At 45.8% G+C, this 25,855-nt stretch overlaps 2 protein-coding genes across 6 annotated transcripts in view; one reads left to right on the forward strand and one right to left on the reverse strand.

The window, feature by feature from the left end:
* Positions 1 to 24,696, reverse strand: part of grh (grainy head) — a 92,795-nt gene extending 68,099 nt beyond the window's left edge. For 3 of the 5 annotated variants that reach the window (XM_034321620.2, XM_034321617.2, XM_034321621.2), the window contains exons 1-3: positions 22,850 to 24,696; positions 19,916 to 20,256; positions 14,195 to 14,967 (exon numbers count right to left, since the gene is read on the reverse strand). In XM_034321620.2, coding sequence (XP_034177511.1) covers positions 14,195 to 14,967; positions 19,916 to 19,978 — 836 coding nt within the window. In that variant the 5' untranslated portion in view covers positions 19,979 to 20,256; positions 22,850 to 24,696. The remainder of the gene's footprint in view (positions 1 to 14,194; positions 14,968 to 19,915; positions 20,257 to 22,849) is intronic. The other 2 variants (XM_034321618.2, XM_034321619.2) reach the window with 2 other exon arrangements.
* Positions 1 to 25,855, forward strand: part of LOC117602984 (uncharacterized) — a gene marked incomplete at its 5' end in the record, with an annotated part of 75,906 nt that overhangs the window by 16,404 nt on the left and 33,647 nt on the right.

Raw genomic sequence — 25,855 nt, forward strand, 5'->3', positions numbered from 1 at the left:
CGATTCCGTGAACAGCAATAAACGTTCATCGTCGAGAATTCGACAAAAACACGTGGAAATCACGACACCCGTGATTCATCGAGCTCCCTAAAATAGACGTGATGCGGTATTCTTATTGGCTGAAATTTTCGTTTGAAACATTATTGGTCGTGTTAATTGCCGCTCGTGAAAATCTCCTCTTCTTGTTTGGATCTTCTTGAAACGAGAATACGCGAACGGTTTATTGGATCGTTCGTTTATCTTTTATGGCGTTGAAGGAGACCAACCAGCGCGGCGTTAATGAAATTATGTTGCAAGGAAGCGAGAATTTTTATCGAAAAACGTGAGAATCGCGTGTGGTGCCTATAACTTGCGCGGTGATTTCAACGCCCGACAGAGCGTGTTCGTGTCCGCTTAAATGGCTTATTTCACTGCCTCGGTGAAATCTTCAAAGTAATAGACTTCTAACTCTGTCAGTAGAGTTATTGCAATTACTCTATAACCAATTTTCGAATAATTACAATTTCTACAATTCATTAATTGAATTTTGGTTAACATTTTTGACATTGAATGATGAAAGAAAAATAAGCAACATCGTGTTACTAAATTTTAAGTCACAAGAGATAATGACTCACGACGTCCCTCGTGTATAATGCTTTACGACGCGACACTTTTATCCAATGAATATTAATCAAGCCCCACCTGAAGAACAGTAATCGCCATTCGAGCGTTGATTTAAAATGGAGGATAAAGCAAAAATCATCGTGGTTTTAGTGGCTGTTGGTGTATACATAAACGATTAGTATTTCAGGCTTGAAACAATTATCAACGACAGAGGCAAAGAAATTTGATATAGTGAGAGGGAACGAATGTTGTGTCACGAATTGAACAGGGTGAACAGTTTGACAAACGACTATTATAATATTCGACCGTGCGCACACAATTAAATTCGACACTCATGAATATTCATGCAACCAATCCTGGTATTATTCCCACAAAGTATTTTTCCTTCATTAGAAATACAAATTACACCATGTGTGTTTGCGTTTGGTATTACGTGGAAATGAAAAGCAACTGTTTTCTGCGAACAGTGGAAGGAGAGGAGGGAAACTTACGTTCACTATTTGGAAACTATTGAAAGTCACGTTTCAAAAAATTGTCTTATTTTTGAATAAGAATAAGTAGATATCACTTTCTAGTATTCTTTTCCTACTGTCATGAAATGCTCTCGTTTCTTCGTTCTTTTTTCATCAATCGAGCGCAAATTGCAGGGAAAAACTGCGTTTCATTAAACGAGAGTCGATCGGCGTAGATCGATTCGCGTGCTGGCAACCGTTGAAAAATGAAACGAGCCACTGAAATTTATCGGTTCTCCCGATGTAATTTGATTTATCGACGATCGAACAGGGAATTGGACGTTTTCGAATGGTCGGCTTTTCACGCTCGAACGGATTAAACGGCGTTTATTACGGGTTAATCGGCGCGCAAGCATTTTTATCGCCGGTTTTTGCTTCCGCGGATCGCGACCGGGTTGAACCGGCTACAGAGAGAAACGCGCGATCGTTCGAATCAACGAAGCTGTAAGCAAAGAAGCGAACCGTGTTACCATGAACGCCTCGACCGTGTCCCTTTTAATATGATTTACGTTACGACACGATTCCTATCCTAGCTCGAAGAGTCCTCGCTGTTTTCCATCGTGTACGACACGTGATTCGAGGCGTTTGTCAAATAAGAGAATCGGTTGCAACGCGAATTACAGTAATTTGCAACGCGTGTACATAAATACACGTTCGTACGTGCAAGGAGACTGATGATATCTTGTCAAAATTATTATAATTCAACGCTCGATGCGTTTAAACAGATTTGTTAGAACATCGGTTCCTTGGAAAACGCGACTGCAGTGTAAGACATTTGAAAAATTTCAAAATAGATTACTCATTGGTTACACTTAATACATGTATAGCGCGAAGGGAGAAAACACGCACGAAGGTGGTCGAATCGATATCCAGACGCGATTATATTAATTACGAGGCCGCGTTATGAAACGGAGGCCGGTGCCGCGTTGATTTCTGCTTCATTCATTAACCAGCTTCTATAATTGCCAGGGCGATCGCGAGCCGTGTAGCGCCGTAAAGTATCGCCGCGACGTTACACAGGCCACCACCGATAATTATCACGGACGATGGATATCGATCGTCGGGATATCGATGAAATATCGTGGCGAAACGGTTACCGCGAAACTGTGGTAAATAGAGGGTAACGTTTCTCTTCGTTAACGAGCCGATCTCGAATCGCTCGATTACGCGTGCGTTCATTAACAAACTGTTCCCTACACTCTCTTCACCCTTTCCTCTATTTCTCTGTCGTCTATCTGTCCATCTATCGTCGCTCTAACTTTCCTCTTTTTCCCTCCCTTCGGCGTGCAATTTTCAACCGACGATTCTATGGAACCGAGCAATTTACGCGGGACCGATAATTTTCCAGGGAACGAACGGTTAACAGTCGTTTACCGTTACAACGATTTTCCATCGTACAGGAAGATCGTTGAATTCGTGTACTTATTTTGTTTCGAGATCGAACACCGGAAGCGTTAAATCGGCCCTTTTTACGATCACCTTGGAGAGCTAGGAAACGTTGTTGGTTAATTAAGAAAAATTCGTGCGCGGGGTAATTAGAGGAACGATCGCGGATCGATAACTGCAAACTCCTGTATCGATCTTGAATTTCTTTGTTTTTAAGGATCTTCGGTGTAAACTATGGTCTAGTAGGAGGATATTAAAGTTTCAATTTAATTTTCATTCTCATTTTCTAAATTCTATTTTCACAATTCTTTTTTTTTCCGCAACTCTCTAGTCACTCTATCTTCGTACTAAATCTTCGATGCTAATGAAGGTATCGTTATCTGTAAACAACGTCTATAAAATAATTCCATGCAGGAGTTGTAATTCTCGAATCACGCTGGATATCGATGACGAAACGCTGTTACATTCTATCGATTCGCTCGATCCGTCGGAATTTAAATTAGCTGCTTCGAGGTGGTTTCGCTAGATTATCGATAAACGGTGTAACTATCGGGTCTAGTGGAAAAGGAAAGAAAAACCGCGACGCTTATCACCGCGTCTAATTGCCACGCTGCCCAAACAAATTCGACTTGATTACGTCCCGCGACCGGATGTGACGCACGAAACGCGGACAGATTAATTGCCATTGGAAATTCGCACGATTTCATGAAATATAATCGTGAAAGTTTTTCTAAACTGACAAGGTAATCACAGTCGTAAACAGTAATGCTGTCCTATCCAGATAGATATTCTGATCGACGAATCTATGGACATGCTCTATAAATTCAACATAATCAAGTGAATTCTAGTTTTATGTAATTTCATTACAGACTGCAATTAACGCGACGATTCTGTTTATTTGAAATTCTGTGCATTTATAAAAAAGATTGTTATAAATAAGTAATATTATTACAATACAAGATTAAGATACAATATTTGTTCCATTACTCTGGAACATATTTATTATACCTTAATTACAGGATCCAGCAAAAAATGTCGTTTCATTAAATCATCGTGCGATAGAAAATTTATGGTGATGGACGAGGATGACTTACGATAAGCAAACGTTGATCGGATAACGGTATCGATATTAAAACGATTAAATCGCTTGAAACTGTTCAGGTTTAGGACGAGACACGTTTCTCGTTTGTATTTTTCGTTTCTTGATACTAGTTTAAAAATAATACACTTCCTCTGAGTATTAATGAATTAACTTCTTTAGTTGCGGTTCAGTAAGAATAGAGAAGGCTAAAACTCGTAACGCGACAATTTGAATTGATTATCACGTTAAGTGCGCTCAATAAATCGGTGAGTGTTAAAGCTGCTCGAGCGCATGATTTACGAGCGACGCACTTAAGGGCTTTAAATCTTGCGTCTTCGCGCTTTCGTTGCTCCCTTTTCTATCGTTTAATGAATGAACTGGACTCGCGAGACAGCGAGCTTCCTGTTGAAAGAAGAAATTTAAGTTTCCAATGAGAAACTATGTAAGGGATATATTAAAAAGATTGAAGAGATGGGAGTGGAAGGAGATCAAACTTTCTGATCGATTGGACATAATACAAGTTTCAACCAGAAATTATATAAGCACAGCGTATTTAAAAGAGATTGATGTTGAATAAAAAGTGTAATTTAGTTTCAGAAAGATTCAATTTGCAGCTAAAGTTTTTATTCCAACATGATTCATGATTCTTCGCTTTTTTTTACGACCCGTAAACGATGGTCCCTGAGGCCATTTCGTCAATTATGTTATTTTATTTTCGCGAAGCTTCTCTATTTTGAATGATTAATAAGTTAGGTAGAAGACGAAGGTGAAGGTAATAAAATTAATTTGAATTTATTATTTTATAATTTTGATTACTGAAAAATTGATATTTTAATTGAAAAAAAAAGATCCCTGATCATTTAAATTTCACAATTCCATAAAATTCTGGTTACCATGCAAGGAATCGTTCGTGCATCGATGAAAAATCGAGAAAAACCATTCGATCCTAATTGTATCGTTCCATCCGTTGCGTTGAGTGGAAAAAAGGAAAAGGAGGAAAAAAGCGTCCAAGGCAACCCTTCAATTCTCTTCTATACTCCCTTTTCTCTGTACCGTGAAATCACTTATTCCTCGCGTGGCCAGGGACGGACAGTATCTGGTCGCGAGTCGCGGTTGCAACATTATTTCTAGCAAGAGCCACGCTAAAGGGTGTTATTACGCGTATCCGATGGCGGGGCGTAGCTCGTACGTTTCCAGGGCTTTTCGTGCAAAAAATTGCGTGGCTCGATCGCGTTCCTAGATAAATCGCGGATGTTCGGATTCGCCTCGGGCGAAACGGCGTTCCCGTCGAAGGACCGCTATCGAGATTTCACAAATTTTAAATGGCGCTTTGCGATATAAACGAGACCCACCGAGGTCTTGTTAAAATTGTTATTACATTTTTATTAGTTCAATGAAATTCAAGTTTATTTAAATATACGAGTATCAACGTTGAGCTAGATACGACTGCTTTTACCGTGACCATCAGCGTGATAATTTATTCGAACAATTATTACAGACACACGAAGTGGATGTAGAATAATTATACTGAGCAATTATGTGTGCATGTCTTCAGTAATTCTCATCAAAGTTCGTCTTATTCACTTTGCCTTATCTTGTGCTCCAATTTTTAATTCACCTAATCGTCAGTGAATTTTTGTATCGTATTAAGAATTAACTACTTTGAAATAGTCTTGAAATTTAGCTACAGTGGCTCACAAAATTATTCGCACACCGTTTAAAACAGAATATTTAAAATTGGATCAAATGACATGAGGTTTTTCGAGAAGCTATACAAATTAATTTACTAAGTAAGTTTACTAAAAAATTACAATTTGTCGAAATTGGGAAAAAGATGGTAAAATGCAATTTTTTAATTTTTCTATTTAAGCTTGTAATGAAAATTTAAAATATGACATTTGTAAATTTAAGTATGATATTTGTATGCTGAAAATTTCATCGAGATCGGACGATGTACTGAGAAGTCACAAGTAACAAAATGTCGCGATTCTCGAAAATTTTAATTACTTGTAATTTCTAAGTGCATTGGTCGATCTAGATGAAATTTTTAGCATGCACAAATTGAATTTTCATTAGACGCTCGCATAAAGAAGTTGAAAAATTACCCTTCACTATTTTTCACTATTTCACGGTTTCAACAAATTATAATTTTTTAAAATATCAAAAGCACATATCTCAGTAAATTAATTTTTTTAGCTTCTCAAGAAACCTTAAGTCATTTGGTCCAATTTTAATTGAGATATTCTGTTTTAAACAGTCAGCGAATAATTTTGTGACCTACCGTATGAACTACTCGGATTAAGAAGAATCATCGTTCAGAGTTCAGTAGCCACCAGCAGCATAGTTAGTTGTTGAAATTAAAATAATCACTCGAATTAATTGTTCCTCGAGCGCGACGTTCGTGATCGGCATAACAATTCAGTGGAAGTAGAAGGATGGAAACGATGGACAAAAGAAGTCCTGATAATGAGAGTCTCGTTAAGAAGGCTGGATTGAGAGCCGCGTAATTTCCCGGCGGCGGAGCGGCGTTCTGTAAGCGGACAAAGACGGTCAGAATTCGTTCGAAACCGGTGCTCGCCCCCTCCTTTAGCATCGTAATCGATCTTTTTCGACCATTCCGATCGGTAACGGGTCTCGTTCGACGATCGAGAGAGTGGCGTGCATCGAAGAAGATCACGAGACAGATTCGAATCGAAGGCATGCATCGGTCGCTGGACGAAACCGGGACGACGATGAAGACGGAGAACGCGCGTAGATGCCGGACGGAATAAGGACAAAGAAAGAAATCGAGCATCGTAATTCGATAAACGTAGCGATCGTTGATTTTGCGCCGGTTTTCTGGGTAGCCGGTCGCATAAAACACCGAACGTTGCCCGATCACGTGGCCATCGTGGCGATCGAATGGCAAAGAAGGGCAGGTAGAAGGTAAAACGGAGGGAGAGGGTTTTGCGCAGAGAAACGGAGTGCTTTCGAAAAGAGGAGACGAAGATGATGATAGAGGACGAAGAGGGGAGCTGGAACGAAGGACACGACGCGCCGGTGGGAATTAACAGGAGAGACGAACGACGCGGAGGTCCGCGCTTTTCCCCGTACCAAAGCGATCCACCACTCTGGCGGCCATCTTCTCCATCTTTCTTCTTCTCCTTTTCTCACCACCTTCGCTTGCGTTATCCGCTCCGCCTCAAATGGCAGATCGAACGTTTCGCTCCTTCCCTACATAAACGCTTAGAATATTCAAAGAAATATTTTAACGCGACTGTAGACGTTGTTCGAATTCTCTAGTATCTCGAAACCATCGCTAGCACCTCGAAAGATCACCTATTCAGGTATTCTTTCGCCTCACCTTCGAAGCTCGCTTCCTCACCTACGCTCATTCGTCGCGGGACGAGTTATGCTAGTCGCGAGTACACGCGGTGCTCGTTTTTCATGAAAAGCCGGCGCGGCTGCGGGGGTGGCACGCGCCCGTGTCACGTCGCGTCCCGTCGCCGTCGGTTCGCGAGTGGGACGATCCCTGATCGCCAACGAACCCGACAGAAAAACTCCTCTCCACTCGTGTATTTCGTCGCCTCATGATTATTAAATACATTTTCACTCCGGCTTACCGACGTTTTTATCTGATTTGCGGCTCACCGGTGTACCGCGAAATTTACGACGGTGGAGCATAACGTCGAAGCTGTCCACTTATTTCTCGTACGTTATTGCAACGGATCCGTGTCCCGTCCCTTGATTATTCGACGGATCTGAAAATGGAGTGTCAAGGTTTATTACCGTCCCGTCGTTTGGTCGGTTTCAAAGTATTCTTCCTCGAGGAACCTCTCAATATTTGCTCCAAGAGTATCATGGAATTTTGTTCATCTTTTTTATTGTTCAACATTGTCCCCTGCTTTTTTCCGTATCGGGCCAAAATTTTCCTCGAGCGGATACTCGGCTCGCGTACACCGGTGCGATCGGAAAAAAACCCATCGCAATGCAGCCGGCAAAGTTCAACGAGGACTGGTAGGTATCGATCGTGAGGAGTCGTGGGTCCGTAGCGATGTTCGCGGGATGCCAGGACAACACAACACGGTATGAGTAATACGTTCAGGCATCTGATCTCCTGTTCGCAGGCATGTCCTCGGTGAGATTTTCTTGCACTCGCCGCGTGCACGCACGCACGCTCGCCGAACCACCCGACTTCTTCTTTCTTTCCCTTCCCTTATTTCGGCATTACTTCTTGCCCGCCTAAGGCAGCATAAGGACACCACTGCAAAGACTAATTGGAGTTCTTTGCCCGTACACGAGGACGTACGTGCATCCATTTCAACTACAATTAAAATCGTTTGGGAAATCACGAGCCGGCTCGATACACGCACCGGATCGGGCTTGCGTTCCACGCGAAATCCATGCTAACCGGACACGCTACGATTCGAAGAGGGAAAGTTGGATAGTTTGTATTCGACGACTATTGAAATGCTCAGTTGAATGGGCAGCGTGAAATTGAGCGAGGAATTATGATCCGACTCTGCTGGCGTTTCAATACCTCTCGCCTTGTTTTCTTGCCTTTCTGTAAGCAAAGATCGAAGCTCAACTCTCATTTGTGGTTTCCTTTTTATTATCATTTTTTTTTTTTACTCCAAGTTGGTACATTGTTGGAATTGAATTGGATCTAAGGAATTCTTGCTGTTTTTATATTTGTCTTGAAAATTTTCTATCTCACGTTTTGTTGCACTTTCTAACTTCAATCTCTCTGACAGCTACAATTAAAATGTCTCACAAATACAGGAAAGAATGCAAACATTTCTCTAAACGATTATCTTATCGATTTCCGTATAAATCAATATCTTGTATCTGCAATTAATATTCTTCGCACCCAGAAACGAAGGAAAATATCAGATTCGTACGCACAATAGATAATTCTATCACCGTTTTGACCGTTCCAGATAGTAATAACGTTTCACCTATATCTCACGAGTACGCTCGAAGCGGAGTCGAGATCTAAGATAGAGAAAATAGCGAAAAATAGCGAGAAAAATGTGTAGAAGTATAGCAGATATCCAGGAGGAAATATGTCGACACGCACCCAGAAAGCTGCCACTATCTCGGCTATCGTAATCAGTCACCGGCGCGAACAGAATTTGTCTTTACGTCAGTCGATTTCCATTCGCGAACGATTACGATCCGCGATGTCTGATACGTGTGTACCAAGGGTGGAGGGAAAACGGACACGCCGGTGGGAAGAAAAGAAAAGAAAAGAAATAGGCGGACCATGTAGGATATTGGGAAATCTCCGACGACGTTTCTAATTTTAGAGCACGCACGATATCGCGATATTGTCACGCTTCGACGAGCGTAATAATCTGCGAGCAAAAAAAAAAAGAATGAAATTGCTCGAGTTGTTTTTTTTTATATTAAGAAACGCGAGAAAAAATTGTTAGTACCCTACAAAGACCCGTTATTAGTTCTTTGATAACTCGGTGTTAGGTGATACAGAAAAATGAATTATGGTTGGTTGAATTTAAGAAAGTAAAAGCGCGCGGATTTGTTTGCAGACATTCGTGGTGGTATTAATTTGCGGTAATACAATGATATTAATTTTGCTTTGAGTGAAATGCCGGTTTGATACCGCTCTTCTGGTTGCGTTACGCTTCGAAACAGAACGAAGGAATGGTTGTAATTACCGTTTAGCCGCGTTTATTCGCTAGTAATTGCCATAATTTATGTGCATGCGGAGCAGCAACACTTTAGTGTGATCGTTTTTACCGGTTAACCGAGTGGTTTTAATATCTAAGCGAGTTGGATGGAAGAAACGCGAACGGCCAATAAAGTGCCGGGCATAATAAGACGAACGTAGACGTTTAAATCACGGGTGAAAAAAAAAGAGAATAGAGAATCGCGAGACGAATATGTTATTAGGAATAATTGAGAAGTTAATCGAAGTATCGCCTAGAGCGCGGTGAGAAAAAAAAATATGAGCAATCTACCTCTTCTTTTTTTCTCTTTAATTAAACATTGAGACTCATTGAACTTCATGAGATGCTTCGCTCTTTTTTCTGCAGATTGTTGGAGGAAACAAATACCTGATTTATTGTCAATTTGCTTCAAATAACATTCATTAATTATAAGTTGCGGTGACTATTTCATTGCACAAGCAATTTTCTTATAATCATCACAAAGTAATTAAAGTAGAACGAAAATTCTATGTTTGAGATTCCATAAGCTGATCATCTCTTCTCATAATCCTTAAATTACATACTACATCTTCATTTTCTTTAAAGTGTCCTAATTATCCCCCCCAAAAATCAAGGTAGAATGAAAAATCTACCTCGCGTATTGCCCGAATCCGGAACCTCATAAGCTGATTACTTCTTCCAATAATCTCTAAATTACATATTGCACCTTGATCCTCTTACCAGATCTTTAGCACCTCCGATCCTTACATAATTATATTGAAATTATCAAGGTAGATTCAAAATTCTACACTCCATCAAACTGAGCATCTACCATGAGAAAACCAACGGAGATTCAGCTCTCGTTATTTTTGACCAGCTACCCAGTCGATTCAGGTCGTGTTCCTTTTGCGAGCGTCGAAGTCGCTCGTTCTCGATCCCCCATCCCCTCCGTGTCGATTTTATCGATCGATGAACCAGCACGACATAATCGTTTCTTCTCTACATTGTTCCCCTTTTCAAGTCTCTCGTCCCCGGAAGCGGCAAAAAGTCGAGAACCGCGCATATATGTATACAAGGGCCGGCGGGGGGGGGGAGGTTGAAAACACGACCGGATCAAAGGCACCACCGAAGCGGCCGCAAGAAGCGGGTGCTGCGAGCAGCAACGCGAACGGACGCGACGCATGGCGAGTTCACCAAAAGGGTAGGGGAATACGTCCGGCGAACATTCTGCTTTCCGCGAACGCGGACCTTTTTACGGTGCACCGTCATTACGGCAATTTGCCGCGCATACGAAACTCGGCCCGCGGTAATCCGAAAATTTTCGGCCCAGCCTGACTCCGGGATGGACCCCTCTCTCCCCATTTCGCGATTACGCTTCCGAACACACTGGCTCCCTGCGATTTATGAGCCACGGCGAATCGTTCGATGACCTCTGCTCGCTTGATCGGTGCCCCTTTTTGCTGCCGAATCAACGGGCTACTGCTTCTGCTTTCCAGGGAATAAGGGAACGGGTGGGAGGGAGAGAGAAGTTGAGGATGATTGATGTCACAAATATGGGGAATTTCAATTGTTTCGATAAATTGATTTTAGGAGTTGTGAATCTCATTTTGGAAGTGGTAGGCTCGTCGTTTTTCGAAGTTGAGAAGAAATAAGTACACGTTGCATAATATCGCATCAGGGACGAAGGAAGGAGGGCAGGCGCGAGCAATCCGTTGCGAATCCGAAGACGAAGCGTTGCGGGCTGGTCGTAAACGCAGCCACGGCCCGCGGGAAGGTCTGTCAAATAAATAATCGGCCGAAAGCTTGTGCACAGTTTGCCTCGCGCTTGTATTGTTCGCGCGTGACGTCACATCCTCAAAAACACTATTATTACAGGTACCCACCTCCGCCGCGTTAACGTAGATCACGAGCGCGCCCCTTCGAGCGGTCTCGCTCTCTCGATCGCGCCTTCCATCCTGGCGGATTTATTAAACGGAGGCCATTTTCTTGCCTCCCTCTGCCCACACTTCTTAAGCGTTCTTTTAACCCTTTCGTTGTTGAAGATTTCAACGTGAGAAGTATATTATCACAGAACAGAATCGCAGGATTATTAAATGAATTTCAACGATTAATTAAACATCAAAGATGAGAACAAAATGGCGAAAATTGCAGAGAGAGAAGTCGATGGCGCTTCATAGGGAGAACGAAGGTCGACGGACGAATTAACATCTCGCTTGTTCTCGTCGTCAGTATCTTTCTACGAGCGGGAATAGCGGATTATCTGTCGTTTCGAGACGAAGATCCGCTTCGTATTTCGCGTGCTTAAAGCCGTGGAATAAGTAGCTTACACGGGATCCAGAGACGATTCCTGCTCGTGACAGCCACGACTTTCGATCGAGCTTTTAGCTGATTTTAATCTGATTAACGATACCCTTTACCAATGATCGAACAATTTCTTCAAATGAATAAATTGTAATTTTATACGTTTATACATTTGATAAACGGAGAAGTTTTATCGCTTTTCTTTTTCGTTAACGAGAAAAAATACATTACGATAGCACGGTATGTATTTGGAATGTGAGAACAGAATCTGATTGCTAACCATCGTCGTACGAATGTCATGTTTTTATGATTTATGACGCTAACAGCAGCTCTCAGCGACAGAAAGTCGTAAATTTATAACAGCAATAACAACTCTCGATGATCGATTATTATACACAAAGTACCCTTGGCTCTTATCGTCGAATTGTAGAGCATATATTATAAATAATATACCGTAAGATTTCCAAAAGAATCGTTCTTGTTTCGAGCTACGAGAATGAAACGAAGAACCACGTCACCTTAAAGTGAAAGGAAGCTCGAATTTTCGAGTATCACCGAAGGAACCTCTATCGATGTGGTCCACTTCTCGTTCTTCGTCGAAATAACACCACGAAGAGGCTACGTTTCCTCGAGACGATGTGCTCGAAAAAGAAGAGGCGACCACAAAGAACCGAAAAAGCGGCAAAAGGAAAACGAACACCGAAGATTCTGCGCAGATTCCCTCAGCAAACATCTCGATTTATAATAATCGGACGAAAGAAACGAAAAATATACGAGAGAAGCGGGGAATGAAAGACACGCTTGTTTTCGAGGCCCCCAAGGTCTTGACTTGCATATTTTAACGATTAATTGCCACGGATTTTTATATTCATTGCAAAGGTGAGAACCGCGCAGTATGGGTGCGTTTAATAGCCATTGGTAATACGTTTATTTACATATGTATATCAGAGCTCAAGACCCCTGCGTCGCCGACCTTCTGGACGAATCCTAGGTGCCAATAGGGAAGAGACACTTGAACCTAAGAAAAAATGATTTCTCGGTTTAAAGGAGAACCGACAATATGAATTGTTTTCATTCCTGATATCCTTGCGTGACGTTGCCACGATCTTTGAATTTCTTTCCTCATTTTTTCCCCTGATTTTTTCTCTTTTTGATTATTCATTATCTCACGGTTGGACGAACACGCATAGCTCGGCACACGGTTCAAGTATTTTCAGGGAACGTCTGTTTAGCCGCGTTTCATTCGACGATCAATTCAGATACTAAGGCGATATGAAAATGTTACAAATTAGAAGATCTTGATCTTAATTGCATTTCCGACATGACCGGTTACTTCTGCCACGTTTGATAACGAAGACGCGTGAAGTTGAAGCGACTGGTTTGAAGTGTGGCGCGTTGAAAAATCATAGGCATCACGGCGTTCTCTTATTTCGATAATGGACGCGCCGGATTAAACAGCCTATAAATAGCGTTAGAAGTTACCGAGGTTTAAGGGCAGAATAAAAGCAATCGAAGAGAAAGGGGCAATTTAATTTGCATTTAGTCTGCAAAAAGGAAGAGGCTCGATTTAACAAGTCCGGCTGCCATGATAACTTCTCTGATACTCACAGCGGGCAGTGGTCTTCGCTTTGACACGTTTCATTTGTAATTTTAATGAGAACGTAGTAATTTTGACGAAACTTCAAACCTGGCTTACGGTGTTAAGAGGAATAATCAAAACCGAAGGTAGAGCGATCGGTAATGCGCGACGTCCTTGTAGGACACATGGCGCTCTTTTTCTTTCCATCTCTCTCACCACGTCGTAATAATAAATTCTACGCAGCAACGTGACTTATCCGAGTCGCTCGCGGGTAGGTGTGCGCAATAATTGTTAATTGTCGGCGCTGATACACGGTCCCGATAGCGCGGCGCGTACCGCTCCGCACCGCGCCTCGCGTTTCAACGTGCTCGCGACGTCGACTTTTCCGTTCCACCGAGCAGGCTACTGTCCGCGTGCACACGCTTTTCGCGGATACTTTACGGCTTATTAAGGCGCGATACGATTTTCTTCGGCGTGTCATGATTCGTACCCGACACCGCCCCGTGCCTCCATCAGCCAGGGAATTTTATTTTTCCATTCGGTTGCACGCGACCGTTCCCATTTTGCGCGCTTTCTGCTCGTTAACGTATCTTTCTTCCTCTGGACAATCATTTCAACCGCGTGTTTTTCCGTCCTGTCGCCAATTTTCGAGTGTCATGGTGTTTTCGATTGGAAGAAAATCTTTTTTGCAAACTATTTTTCATGCTCTTTCCCGTCCAAAGGACGCTGTGTTTCGTGAATATTCAGCGTGATATCGCGGCTTGTTTGGAAAAAAGTCAAATCGACCTTTGTCCACCGTTTCAGCGCAGATTTCGTATCTCTGAAGCAATTCCGTATAATTCGACAACGTTCCCAAGCGTTCGGAGAGTAATAAATTCAAGTGGATAGCGACAGAGGTGATAATTTAATGCCGAGTAAATTTTCACGCGTGTAATGAATAAATAGGGAATAATAAATATGAAAGGGATATTTGTATCCTTCGAGAAGTTGACACGTCGAAGATCGTGAAATGGGTGAACGTTGTCTTAAGAAAACCCTCCACCACAAAGCCACCCTTAAAGTGAAATCATTAAAGAAAACTTGCCCTGCACGAAGAGAAGCAGCAGCGGCGGCGGCGGTGAGGGTGAGTTGTTGCGCAGCCGCGGCCCCTGCCGCTGGGTCGGCGGCTACCAACTCCGACAGCACCAGCACCGTGGTAGTGGTGGTGGCAGCAGCACAATTCGGCACAGTGGCGTTCACAGCGTGCCGTACACCCGGCGGTAGATCGTCCTCGTGTTGGAGCTGAAGCTGAGGATAGTGGTGCAGGTGTAGAGCCGTGGTGGTCGATCCGGATCGTGGGGTGACGCAGCTCGGGGGTAGCAACGCGGCTCTGCTGACCGAAGACGGTGTAGTAGGCGAGGGTGGCGAGGGTGGCGGTGGAGGATACTCGACCACCTGCACCCTGTCAGCTTCGTTCTCGTAGATGATCTCTTTGTCGTGGGTGTACATGACGGTCTTCTGACCGTCGTTGTATATCAGATCGATCATTTTGTGCTCTCCGACGCCCAGCGTCGAATTGGCAGCCGATGCATCCCCGCCAGGCGTCACCCTACCGTCCGTGTCGTCGCCGCCACGTTGCTGCACGTCGTCCGGATCTCCTTGGATGTGTTGCTGTTGATGATGATGATGGTGATGATGGTGATGATGACGGTGGTGATGATGATGGTATTTAGGGTGGAGGGAGTGGACCGCCGATGGTTCGTGCAGGTCCAACACGTTCACCGGCTGCATCGTGGCAAGTAACACTTGTTGTTCATTCTCGTTTTGATTTTGGTTGCTCAGGGAGGAGGACGCCGGAGACACTGGCCCCTCTTGTACCTTTCGAAAGAAAGAATTTTATTAATTTTTCTAGAAGGTCGATGATTGCCGAGAATAGTATCGGATATTCTATTAAGTCTGTGGGAAAGGTTGACACTGTTCACACTTTGACATTCTTTCAAACGAGTTCGTCGTATTTCCACTAGACTCAGCTAGTATGAAATTTCGACGGGCACAAAGGGGTTGAAGAAGGGAGCTCGAGATTTCAAGGGCGTTCTCGAGAACAAGAGACGCGGCTATTGAGGGTGGCGATTCAGTAATCGCTCGCGATTCTTTGAACGGATCCGTTGACGAGGGTAAACCGACGAGCGTGTTTTCAAGAGGGCTACAGGTTCCTCGAACCCGACCGACGACTAATAATACAGCTCGTTTCTACGAACACTTTTGCGAATTCTTTTCCAACGGACGACAGTTAAAAAAGCGACGGACGGTGTTGTGAAAGTTCGGGATGAACATCGACTTTAGATTACGATCTTACATAATTAAGCAATTGCATAATATTCGACGAGTTTGCTGTAAAACGGTCGAGAGATCCTACGCTGTAACATTTCGACTAATTAGTAAGCTGTAACGCGATCTCTAAACTTCCACGATAACTGTCCAACAGAATCTTCTCAGTTTTATACATAATCTAGCTGCTCCATTACGCAGATAATATTTATACTTTTATCAAACACGATTCGCGTCCTACCGTTGCCGCGTGTTGCAACTACTGGCTTAGCATTTTCGAATACTAATCATATCGTACACGAGAAAAATTCGTTTAATCCGAGACCAGTTGGGTCGAAGCCACTGTGCTTCGCAATAATTATTCCAGCGACATTTTACGGTGTTAGCAAAGATCAAAGGATCACGTCCACTTTCTAAGTCGATCCTGCAGAATCATCCCTTTGCCCTCCTTACACTTTCATCTTCCGATAATGATTTGTACAAATGGAAAAAATAAATTTTCCAATCTATACCTTCGTTTCGAAATGAAACCAGCTGTGAAATTGTTACGCGATGTAACAGGAACTCGTATCGTGTTCGACACCGGAAGACACCGATCATTTTAATATTGCATCGAGTCGCAAGGACAAGATAGATCAGCAGCTGTTTGCAGGAGAAAAAAAGGGAGAATTTTCTTTAGTAAAACTTATCACTTCGCGCGGTTAATCGGCTCGATAACGAAGCCTCCCGTGGTCGCGACACGACGTTAAGTGCCAGTCCTCGCCAATGTACCAACTTCATTCGAAATCTAATCGCACAGCGAGGGAAATTTATCACGATCCTCGGTGCCGGCATTGATTCACGGATCCCTGGAACGGGATCCATTACTTTTTCAGGTTTCACACACGCGCGCTTGGCAAGCGACACGAAACGAAAGCGTGCGATCGAGCAAGACAGAGGGAGTTGGTCCACGTTCGTTACGTACTCTTCGCACGGATATACATATTTCACGATTTCGTAGTGCTTCTGCAGGATGTTATCTCGGGATTTATGAAATAACTTGTAGTACACGATTCGAACGACGTCCTTGTACCATAGATTCAATCTAGTATCGCTGTCAAGGTGGACGATTACGTAATCGGGCTACGCGATAGCGCTTATATTCGTGAACGGTGTCGTTCGACCTTGTCCGTTACCTCAGCTTCCTCCATTAACCTCTTCCTCTTTCGTTTTAATTGATTTCCAATCTGTTATCCATCTGGTGACAAGGTTGATCGTCAACGCTTATTTTGTATATTTCGAAACGTTTATTTCTTCGCGGTGGATATTCGATCGGTTCGTTTCCAACGTGAAAAAGCAGAGTTTCGAAGGATCGGAAACGGATGGCACGGATTGCTCGCGTCTTCTAGGCCCGGTAGCTCTGTTTACAGGCAAGAACCGGCCGTGATAATAACAGTTAATTGGCCTGTTGGCCTGCGGCCCGTGAGAGACTCGAGTCCAAGATCGGCGGACGCGCTGCAGACGCGTCTGTCGGCCGAAGCGGACCGGATACACGACCGGTGCTGCTTCGTCCATGTCGTTTCTTACCGGTCGCGAGCGCGTGCTTATTGCCGATCACGTCGTTCGAATACGCAGCTGTGAGGCTGCCAGGATACGCGGAATCGTTAAGGGCTTTTCTTTCGTTTCTTCTTTCCCCTGTTCGATCGGTGTTTCGCGATGCGTTGCTCGAACAACGTCTTCTAGCCACGGTCGAGCCGAAGAAGCTTCATTGTCTGTTGCCCTCCCTCGCCGCTCCTCGACTCTGAAACGTTTCTCGCGTTGCTTTACCGAGCTTCAACAAGATCGCCAAACGTTTTTGCTAAAGGATCCTTGTTATATCGGCTCTGTTAGGGCATCTCGCTTTGACCGGGGAACAGCTGTCATCGTTTCTGTTATTGCGGCATCACCGCGCGATCGTTTCGAGAATTTTTACCCCGATCCTGCCGTTTTTTTATTTTGCTTTCTTTTTAAAGCGCGTTAACACGTTCGCTGACACGGTGGATAATTGCCATTTATAGAAAGACGTTGATTAACGTAAGAGTCGTTAGAGATCGGCACTTCGATGAAAAATTGTATGCTCGAAGGAATTTAACCTGAATTATTTGCACAGTTTTCGAACATTCCGTGTAATTGTTCATAATTGCTTAATAGCTGGCGAAGAATTCGTGTCAAGTTTCACTGAATAGCGAAAGTGGCACGCCTATGACCCAAAATAAATTACTGTCATTAGTTACGTCCATGCGTTTACGCTTGGCGACTTCCTGTCGCTATTTAGAGTCGCAGCAATCATGGAAATATCTGTCTGATTTCTCGTGATACGTTTTTTTCTCCATTTCTTTTCCTTTTTGCAAACAGCCATCACGAATATGCCCGCTGGCATGACGAGGTAAATAGAATTGCTAGGAACGCCTCGTTGACGATCGTATCATTATACCTTCATCATTTATTTCACTCTTCTTTTTTAGTAAACATTTTTGGTGATTCGTTATATTATATGCTAATCAGAATGGTTGGAATTTTTCATCTTCAAATAGTACTTTAAGAAAACTGAGGATATCAATATTTTTATATTCACCTGTAACGAAGGTGACAGATTTTGTTAGAAATAGAGAATGATTATTATCCAGGAAACAGTCTGAGTTATCACGTCTATAAATCGCGCTTCGTAAATTCAGAAAATCAACAGATAATGAAAATTTATATTTAATTATTTTACACCTATAAACAGAAAATTACTCGAGAAACTATAGAAAGTAAAAAAGGAACGGTAAATTTTGATACAAAAAATATTCCATTAAGTGGAATAATCCCGTCTCGATTAAAATCAGTTCGACGATGAGTACGCAGAAGCGGGCTCACAAAAGGACGTCGAGGAAAGGATAATTCTTCGCTGATGACCCCGTCGCGGTGCATCGAGAAATTTAATAAAGAAACAAAGTTGAGGCTCGCTTTGGGATTCTATTAAGTAAATCTTGTCGGATTACTTCGATAATGAACAGCAGGATCGAGCGTCCTTTTCGAGAGAGCGAGATCAGGCGAGTCATCGCACGCAGCGAAATTCTCTTCCTCCTTTCTTTCTTCGCTTGACCACCATTGGCTATACTCGAGGATAAAAGAAGGTCGCCGTTCCTTAAGGATTCTCGTCGATGGAAAATTCACTCCATCGCGTTATTGTATTATTGATTAAAAATAAGGATAACTTTGGTTTCACTAAAGAGTTAACTGGTCGATTTTTAATAAAAGAAAAATGAAACAGTTGAAAAAGACTGTGGATTTATAGAATGATATTGTAAATTGTATCATAGGATTGAAAGCGAAGAAAATCAGCTGTAATAGAATTCGAGCCGGTGACGTTGCGACGGCCCATAAGATTCTTAGGGGGACCATTTCCCATTGTGGAGCAACGCCACGCAAATAACGGCCTTTCCTCCGGCAGCGTTTCACTTTTAAGCGACAGGTATACCATTGTGAGGTTAAAAACCTGCGGCTGGGTGACAGTAAAAATCTTTTCAGGCTTCCTCGACTCGAGGATCGGTCGTTTGGAAACGATATACACATCAGCCGGCCCGATAAACTATTGGAATCCGTTTACAGGTTTCGTGTTACAGAGAAACGAAACTTTGAACACACTCGGGATAATAAATGAAAAAGCATTTACGATTCGATAACCATGGAGTAGCGAATAAAGGATTTCAAACGCTTCAGAAAAGTCTCGAAAATTGTATGAAAAAGAATTGGCGAGAGCGTTACTGATGCCCGATGACGCACACTTTTCGCTCTTCAAAGATTCATCATTAACACAACACGTGAGCGGCAGGGGTCAACGAATGCCTAAAACGGCTCGCCTCTCTTCCAGCTAAATTCCTCGAGCGTTTAGCACCGGCCAAAGTAAACAGAAACGAAAATAAACGCGCCCAATCGGCCGGGTATATCGATAAAAAAGAAACTAAAAAAAAAGGAAAAAAAAAAAGAATCATCTCTGCTTTTCGGTCGCGAAAGACTGACAAGAGATCTTCAATCTTTGCATTGATGAACGCTCGTTCATCAACGCTGCCGCCCTGGCGTTTCAGGGCCGTCCATCCAGAAGTTCCATGCTGGAACAACGCAACCGGGCAATAATCTCTTCGGTTCGCCATTCTCGTTACACGGCGCAACGGGTGGTACTGTGTTCGGAGGCGAATGGAAAAGAAAGAGAGGAAGGTCAACGGATGACCTGCACGAAACGTTGGCCATGAAGTACGATTGCATTCCGTGAATTGTCGAAATCGAAAGGGGGCGTGGACGCGAGAGTCACGGCGTCGTTAATCACCGATCCCCTTTCGAGGGAAGACCGAGAAATTTTCGAAATCCCACCGAGTTATTCACGTTTATCCTCTGCAGAGGAATTTCTCGAGGGAACGTGAAACGATTATTTGAAAAGTATACCCTGCCCGAGAATCTGTATTATAAAATAAAAGATTAGGATAAAGATTTGACTAACCGGGGACAGAGCCTCCTGCATGTGCAGGGGTCCGTTGTCGGCCTCGTCGGTGCAAGTCGACATTCTCCCGCGCTGTCTTCCACTTCTCTTTCCTCGTCGTATCGTGGCGTGGTTTGTTGCTCCCTTTTCCTCGATCTTCCTCGATCTTCCTCCTTCTTTCCTCGAACGATCTTCGATCGAGGATTTTCTGCTGGTTAAACGGTCTGTTAACCGTGTACTACGTCTACGCGTACGAATTCTATTCAAAGGGTTTTGCGTATCACAGGCTGCTGAGCGTTGTATGGCACGTCGTTAACGGTAAGAAGAGGATCGGTCGTTGGATGACCTGCGAATCAAACGAACTGGAAGAAGAGAAAGAATGGGGTCTCCATTAGAGATATACTCGAAATTCGCTGCTATTATTCGTAAACGAAAGCGGAACATAGAGAGGAGCAAAGAAGCTGTTAATTCGCTGAAACATTGCCTCCTCGTCGCGGTTCGATTGCGCAACGTGCAATCAGTGGGACCAGCTGGTTCGCCTCTCCATTCATTTGAACCGGCTACAAGCACGTCAAACTGGAAACGGTTTCGCGGTCGCGGCTCTGATAGACAGGTGTAATAAACCGGCGTCGAAGGTAGACAGACAGACAGACGGGGAAAACAGGCGAGCAGGTTGGTAGGCGAGAGTGAAAAGCTCCCGCCACAGACTGGTACACCGAAACACGTTCTTTTTTCACCGACTCTATCATCCAAAACGCTAAAGAAGCCGAATCGCCAGCGACGGAGGAAGGAAGCCGTCGAACCGGCCGCTGGTATGGAGGAGAAGAAGAAGAAGAAGAAGAAGAAGTTGGCCGAACAGGAAATGGGAGCCGCATTTTTGCCTGGCAAGTCAGGTTACGCGACGTCCGGGCGGAAGAACGAGAACGCAGGGGATCAGGAAGGCCGTCGAGGTAGGACGACAGATCCAAGCGTTGCGGGTCTGGCCAGATCCAGACTAGCAGGTTCGATGTCTCGTTGTTGTTGTTGTTGATTCGGTTATCGGCTGGCCGAAAGAGAATCCTCGGATGTTGGCCAAACCAGTCGGACACCACGAATTCTACGTCTTCGGGCCGAGACTGTCGTCCAGGTGGATTGTTAGTAAAACCAGTTGGCTTCCCTCTTCTCCCGGCTCGTTCGTCTCCTCCTACTACCGGGCATGCCTACTACTGGCTGCTCGAAGGAGGGCAGCCGCGTGAAACTGGAATTCAGCTCGCGACCGCCGAGCTGACGGATAGACAGGTGTAATAATAGACGCAACGAGGAAGTCGGTCCATCGAGAACGAGCATAGAGAGCAAGGAGGAACAAGGAAAATCACGGTGGTTCGCGTTTCTCTCGATCGGCTTCCACTTGGTCCAGTTTGGTGTCCAGGACCAAGTTGATCGTTTCCTTCTGGTTTTCCCGGTTGGCCAGGGTGAAGCAGTTCGAAGATCAGTCGGGACGAGGAGGAACGAGACGGACCGGCTGCACTCTGATACAGGAACGAAAGAAAGAGAGGAAGAGTGAGGGAGAGGAGAGACAACGAAGAGGGTGGCGGGAAGTAGGTAGGTTGGTGACTACCTACTACGCGGAAGAAGGAGATTGGGGCGACCGGGGAGAAGGAGTAGGTACAGCAAGCCGGTATACAACCGCGGGCCGGAGACGAGAAGCCAGAGGAGCAGGTTCGGCCGGTCTAACCTGATTCTCAAAGGGAACCCTGCATCAGATTGGACCCACCTCCGTGGGTCCGTTTGTATTTCAAGTACCTGTACTCCCTCGCTTCGCGTCAGTGGACGATGCCTCCGGAGACGGAGGACTCGACGAGTCTTTGCGAAGAGGAACGAGCTCCTCGGGACTCGGTCACCCGGAGAACTCATCATCTCCACGGTTAGGTGTCTGTCACCACTCGGGCCTAAATAGATCGTCGGCCAAACGGACAAACTCGTCCGAGTGATCGTTCAGTGGCTATGGTACTGTGGACATTCGTCTTAGGAGAGGCTATAGAGTCTCTCTTGCGTGTTCCATTGTTTGAAATCGGTGCGGGACGAGAGGAGAGCGTTCGACCGTTCGAACTTGGCCTCCGAATCGAGATGTTTGCTCGGTTCGAAGGAAACCTTCTCGTAGCCGAGGCGAAGTCAACGACGCTCCTCCTTTTTACTACCTGCGAACGTTCCAGCTTTATAGAGGTACGCTGTCCTCTCCGTGCAGTGTTTCGGGAGTGAGAATTAGTGGCGAGTTTCGATTGTGGGAAAGATCCTTGATGTTCGGTGGAGCCTTCAGAGACGCTACGTGGGCAAAGCGATTAGCACGTGTGTCTCTGTGGCCAGGGAGGAGCGGCGTAGAAAGAGAAAAAGAGAAAAAAGGGGGAGGTGAGAGCCGGTGTGCGTGTCGACGACGACGATGACGACGATGACGACGACTACGACGACGCCGGACCGCTGTTTCGAGAATGTTCTCCAAATGCCTATCGTCGCTCGACACAACGCGTTATATAAAGCCGGTGGAACGAGTTGCATACGGGGCGCCGCGCCGCGCCGCGTGATTCCATTAGCGGACACCATTAACCGGGACCAATTACGCTCGCTAGTCTTCCATTCACTCTCTTCGCTGGCTGGCGACTCGTATATACCGATCGCCTCTACTCGCATAATTCCCTTCGACGCGAAACCTTTTTCTCCAGTTCAACGTTGCGTACATGAAAATCGTTGCGTCGTAGTTTCCACCTTTGAGGTGGATCGTGGAAAGTTACGCAGAAATCGATGAGGCAAAAAGTACGAAGAAATAATCGACCGCGAACCGGATGGTCCCACGTATCGGCGTCTGTTGGTGCACCGGCAGGTCACCTGCGCGTCACCTGTGCGTCATCGCGTAGGTAGCCGGTGAACATCCGCGAGGAAGAGGTCCGCGACGCGTTAGCAGGCGAGCTACGGGATACTCACTTGTTGGGGCTAGCTTCAGAACGTACAAAAGGAAGCGTGTCGTCGCGAAAAGGATGTTGTTGAGGTGCATCCGACAGGCTATTCTCCAAGATGGATGGACGATCGGCGAAGCGCATGTATGCGTCGTATACGTGGCGAGCAGTAGAGGAAGGTGGTAGATGGTGGTAGAATGTGGTGGGTGGTAAGTTGCAAGGGTGCTGATGTGGTGGGGTGGGGTGTCGGGGGAGGGAGGGGGCCAACTACAAACTACTAAGCGTCCCTCCTGTATTCCGGATCACATCTCAACGGATGATAGTGTCACCACCTTCGCGATTGACCGAGCCGTGCGAGCGCGGATTTCGCGGTTTGCCTCGAGTCCGAGACTGCTGTTTCTGGTAGGGCACCCTGTCCAGAGGGCACCCTGTTCCACCGGACTCACGCACAGTTCGACGCACGATCGCGTCCTTCCTAACGATCGGCTTAATAATATTCGTGTTCGAAGACAGATAAAGCACCGTGAAACTCACAAAATTCACTTCACGCACCTCATTATCCTCGTTTCTGGTCCATTCCGTGTGTCGCGTTCCGGTAAACCAGTCACCAGCGCTATCGTTCCTTTCGCGCACACCCCTCTTCGACGAGTCACGAGGATACCCGGGAACGGTTTTTCCAAACCGGATCGTCTGTCCACGATTCACACTTGTACACCGGCTTCAGGCACACGCGCACGCTCGCGCAGACCGCGAGTGGTGACTCCGACTACGATGACGAGGACGAGGACGAGGACGACGACGCGAAGCACCAGGGTAAGAACGACGACGACGACGACGACGACCACATGGACGACGACCTGGACGACGACGACGCGAGCAAACAACGCGACGACATCGTAGTAGCCGGGTATCGCGAACGCGAACGCGAAGACGAAGGCGAACGCGAGCGTGTGTAGTACGCGCGACCGATCGACCGACGTCGCGTCGATGCCACGGCTCGAGTTCTCGTTTTGCTGTAACCTCGTGGTGCCGAGCGAACGAGGGTGGAACGGATGCACTAGCCCGAACTGTGCGGCCCAACAGGTAGAATTAAACCACCCAAAGTTTGGGCAGCCGCTGCAAGCAACAAACGAAGCAGCCTCACGGTGCTCTCTCGGATCGTTCTCTCTTCTCTCGGGATACGGCAACATGGCCGCCGTCGCCGCCGCCTCCCAGCATCCCGCTCTTGGCTCCGTGTCTCGGACCCCCTTCTCTTCTCTCCGACGTATACACAAATACACACACGCGAAATCTTCCTATCTTTATTCCTTCTCCTCTTAACACAACCTTCTTCTCTCTTTCTACGTGTCAGCCTCCCTCGCTCCCGAATCTCCTCGCTGCATCTCCCTTCAGCCGAGTGCCTTTCTTCGTTCGCTTACCTGGCCACCCTACGACGCCTCCCCATTTACCCTCTTTCTCCTTTCATCCACCTAACTTCTCTCTCGCTCCCTCTTTCGGCTCACCTACCTGTAGCACTCTCTCGACGTACTCCCACTCCTCCGTCAGAGAATCCAGCAATAGGTACCAAGACTCGTGGTGGAGAGGTGGCGAGGAGAGTGCCTGCGGCTCCTCGGATCGTCTCGCCTCTCGCTTTCTCCACAGCCTCCGTCTATCCCTCCGTCTTCGTTCGTTTCTTGGCTCAGGTTAGTCTCGTCCAGGTGCGAGACGAGGAAAAGGAGGACGCGGGTAGCGAAAGGTAGACGAGAGGAGAGGGGACCAGGAGACAGGATAGCCGGCGCGCAGGTAGCCAACGGTAGACAAAGATAGGGCGAATTAGGAGGTATTCAAGTGCGACGAAGACGAGATGATCGTCTCTTAGGCGACCTGCACGGATACAAACAGAGCATCGAGTCATCGACGAGGCAGCCAGGCAGCCAAGCAGCCAGGGCTCTCGGCCACCCGGCATTATCGTGTCTCCAGGTCCGTCTCTGTCTTTCCTAACCATTGTCCCTCCTTCGTTCCTCGTCCTACCTGCTACCTTGACAAGGATACCTCGCCCTTCGATCCGTTCGAAAGACGAGGACGCTGGTACACGCACACGTATCTTATGCTTTCGTTATGCTGTCCTCTTTCATCGCTTTACGTTCAACCAAGCCTTCTCCTCGTCCATCCCGCTACCTTGAGAAGGATATCCCCAGGAGTTTGCCGTCCAGCACGGAGAAGAAGGAGGAGGACACTGCGTACGTAGATTATCGTAATTCTCCGGGCTCCCTCTCGTTCTTCCAGCCCGCCACGATCGACTCTCTCTCGTTCGATCCCCGGAGCGTTTCTCCCCGCGTGTTCCCACCTTGAGAAGGATATCCAGATATCGCGAGACGTCCGTGGACATTCGACCAAGTCTAAGGTCGAACCGTCAAGGTGAACGAAATAGTTGGTCCACGTGTGATGTTCGCTCTTTCCATACGATTCTATACCCATTAGCTTCGTCGTGGACTAAAGATTCCACCGGCATTTCCATCGACTTTCACCTGGTCTTTGTTCTCCGCTCGATCGATCAGAGGAACGGAGACGCGACCGTTCTCCCTCTTTTATCAAGCTTTTTATCGAGGACTCGTGAAGAAGAAGAGGAAGAAGACGAGGACGAGGAGGAGGAGAAGATTACTCGTGGACGTTCTACGAGGCTCGTTCGACGGCTGGCAAAAAAGTACAGACTTTGCAGAGGAAGATGCGAGAGGCGGATGGAAGAGGAGCGCGAGGATGAAAATCCAAAAGGAAGAGGACGAAGCGGCTGCACCGATATAACTACAAACACACGTGCGTGCTATTGATTCCCCGTTGCGCTCGATGCCTCGAAGAGAGAGTATATAGACGCAGACGGGAAAGAAGAACGAAGCTGCCGTAGCTGGCTTCTGCTGCTGCCGCTGCCGCGCCGCGGCGGCCGGTTACGAGCGGAGATGGACTCCGGATCGAAAGAGCGAGAAGTTCGGGATGGCGCGAGGGGGAGGTGGCCAGTCGGCTGGCGCTGCTCTCTCAGAGAAGCTGTGGAAGAGGGGAA

The sequence above is a fragment of the Osmia lignaria genome, chromosome 12 (genome assembly GCF_051020975.1).
Source record: "Osmia lignaria lignaria isolate PbOS001 chromosome 12, iyOsmLign1, whole genome shotgun sequence".
In the NCBI taxonomy this organism is placed as follows: Eukaryota; Metazoa; Arthropoda; class Insecta; order Hymenoptera; family Megachilidae; genus Osmia; species Osmia lignaria.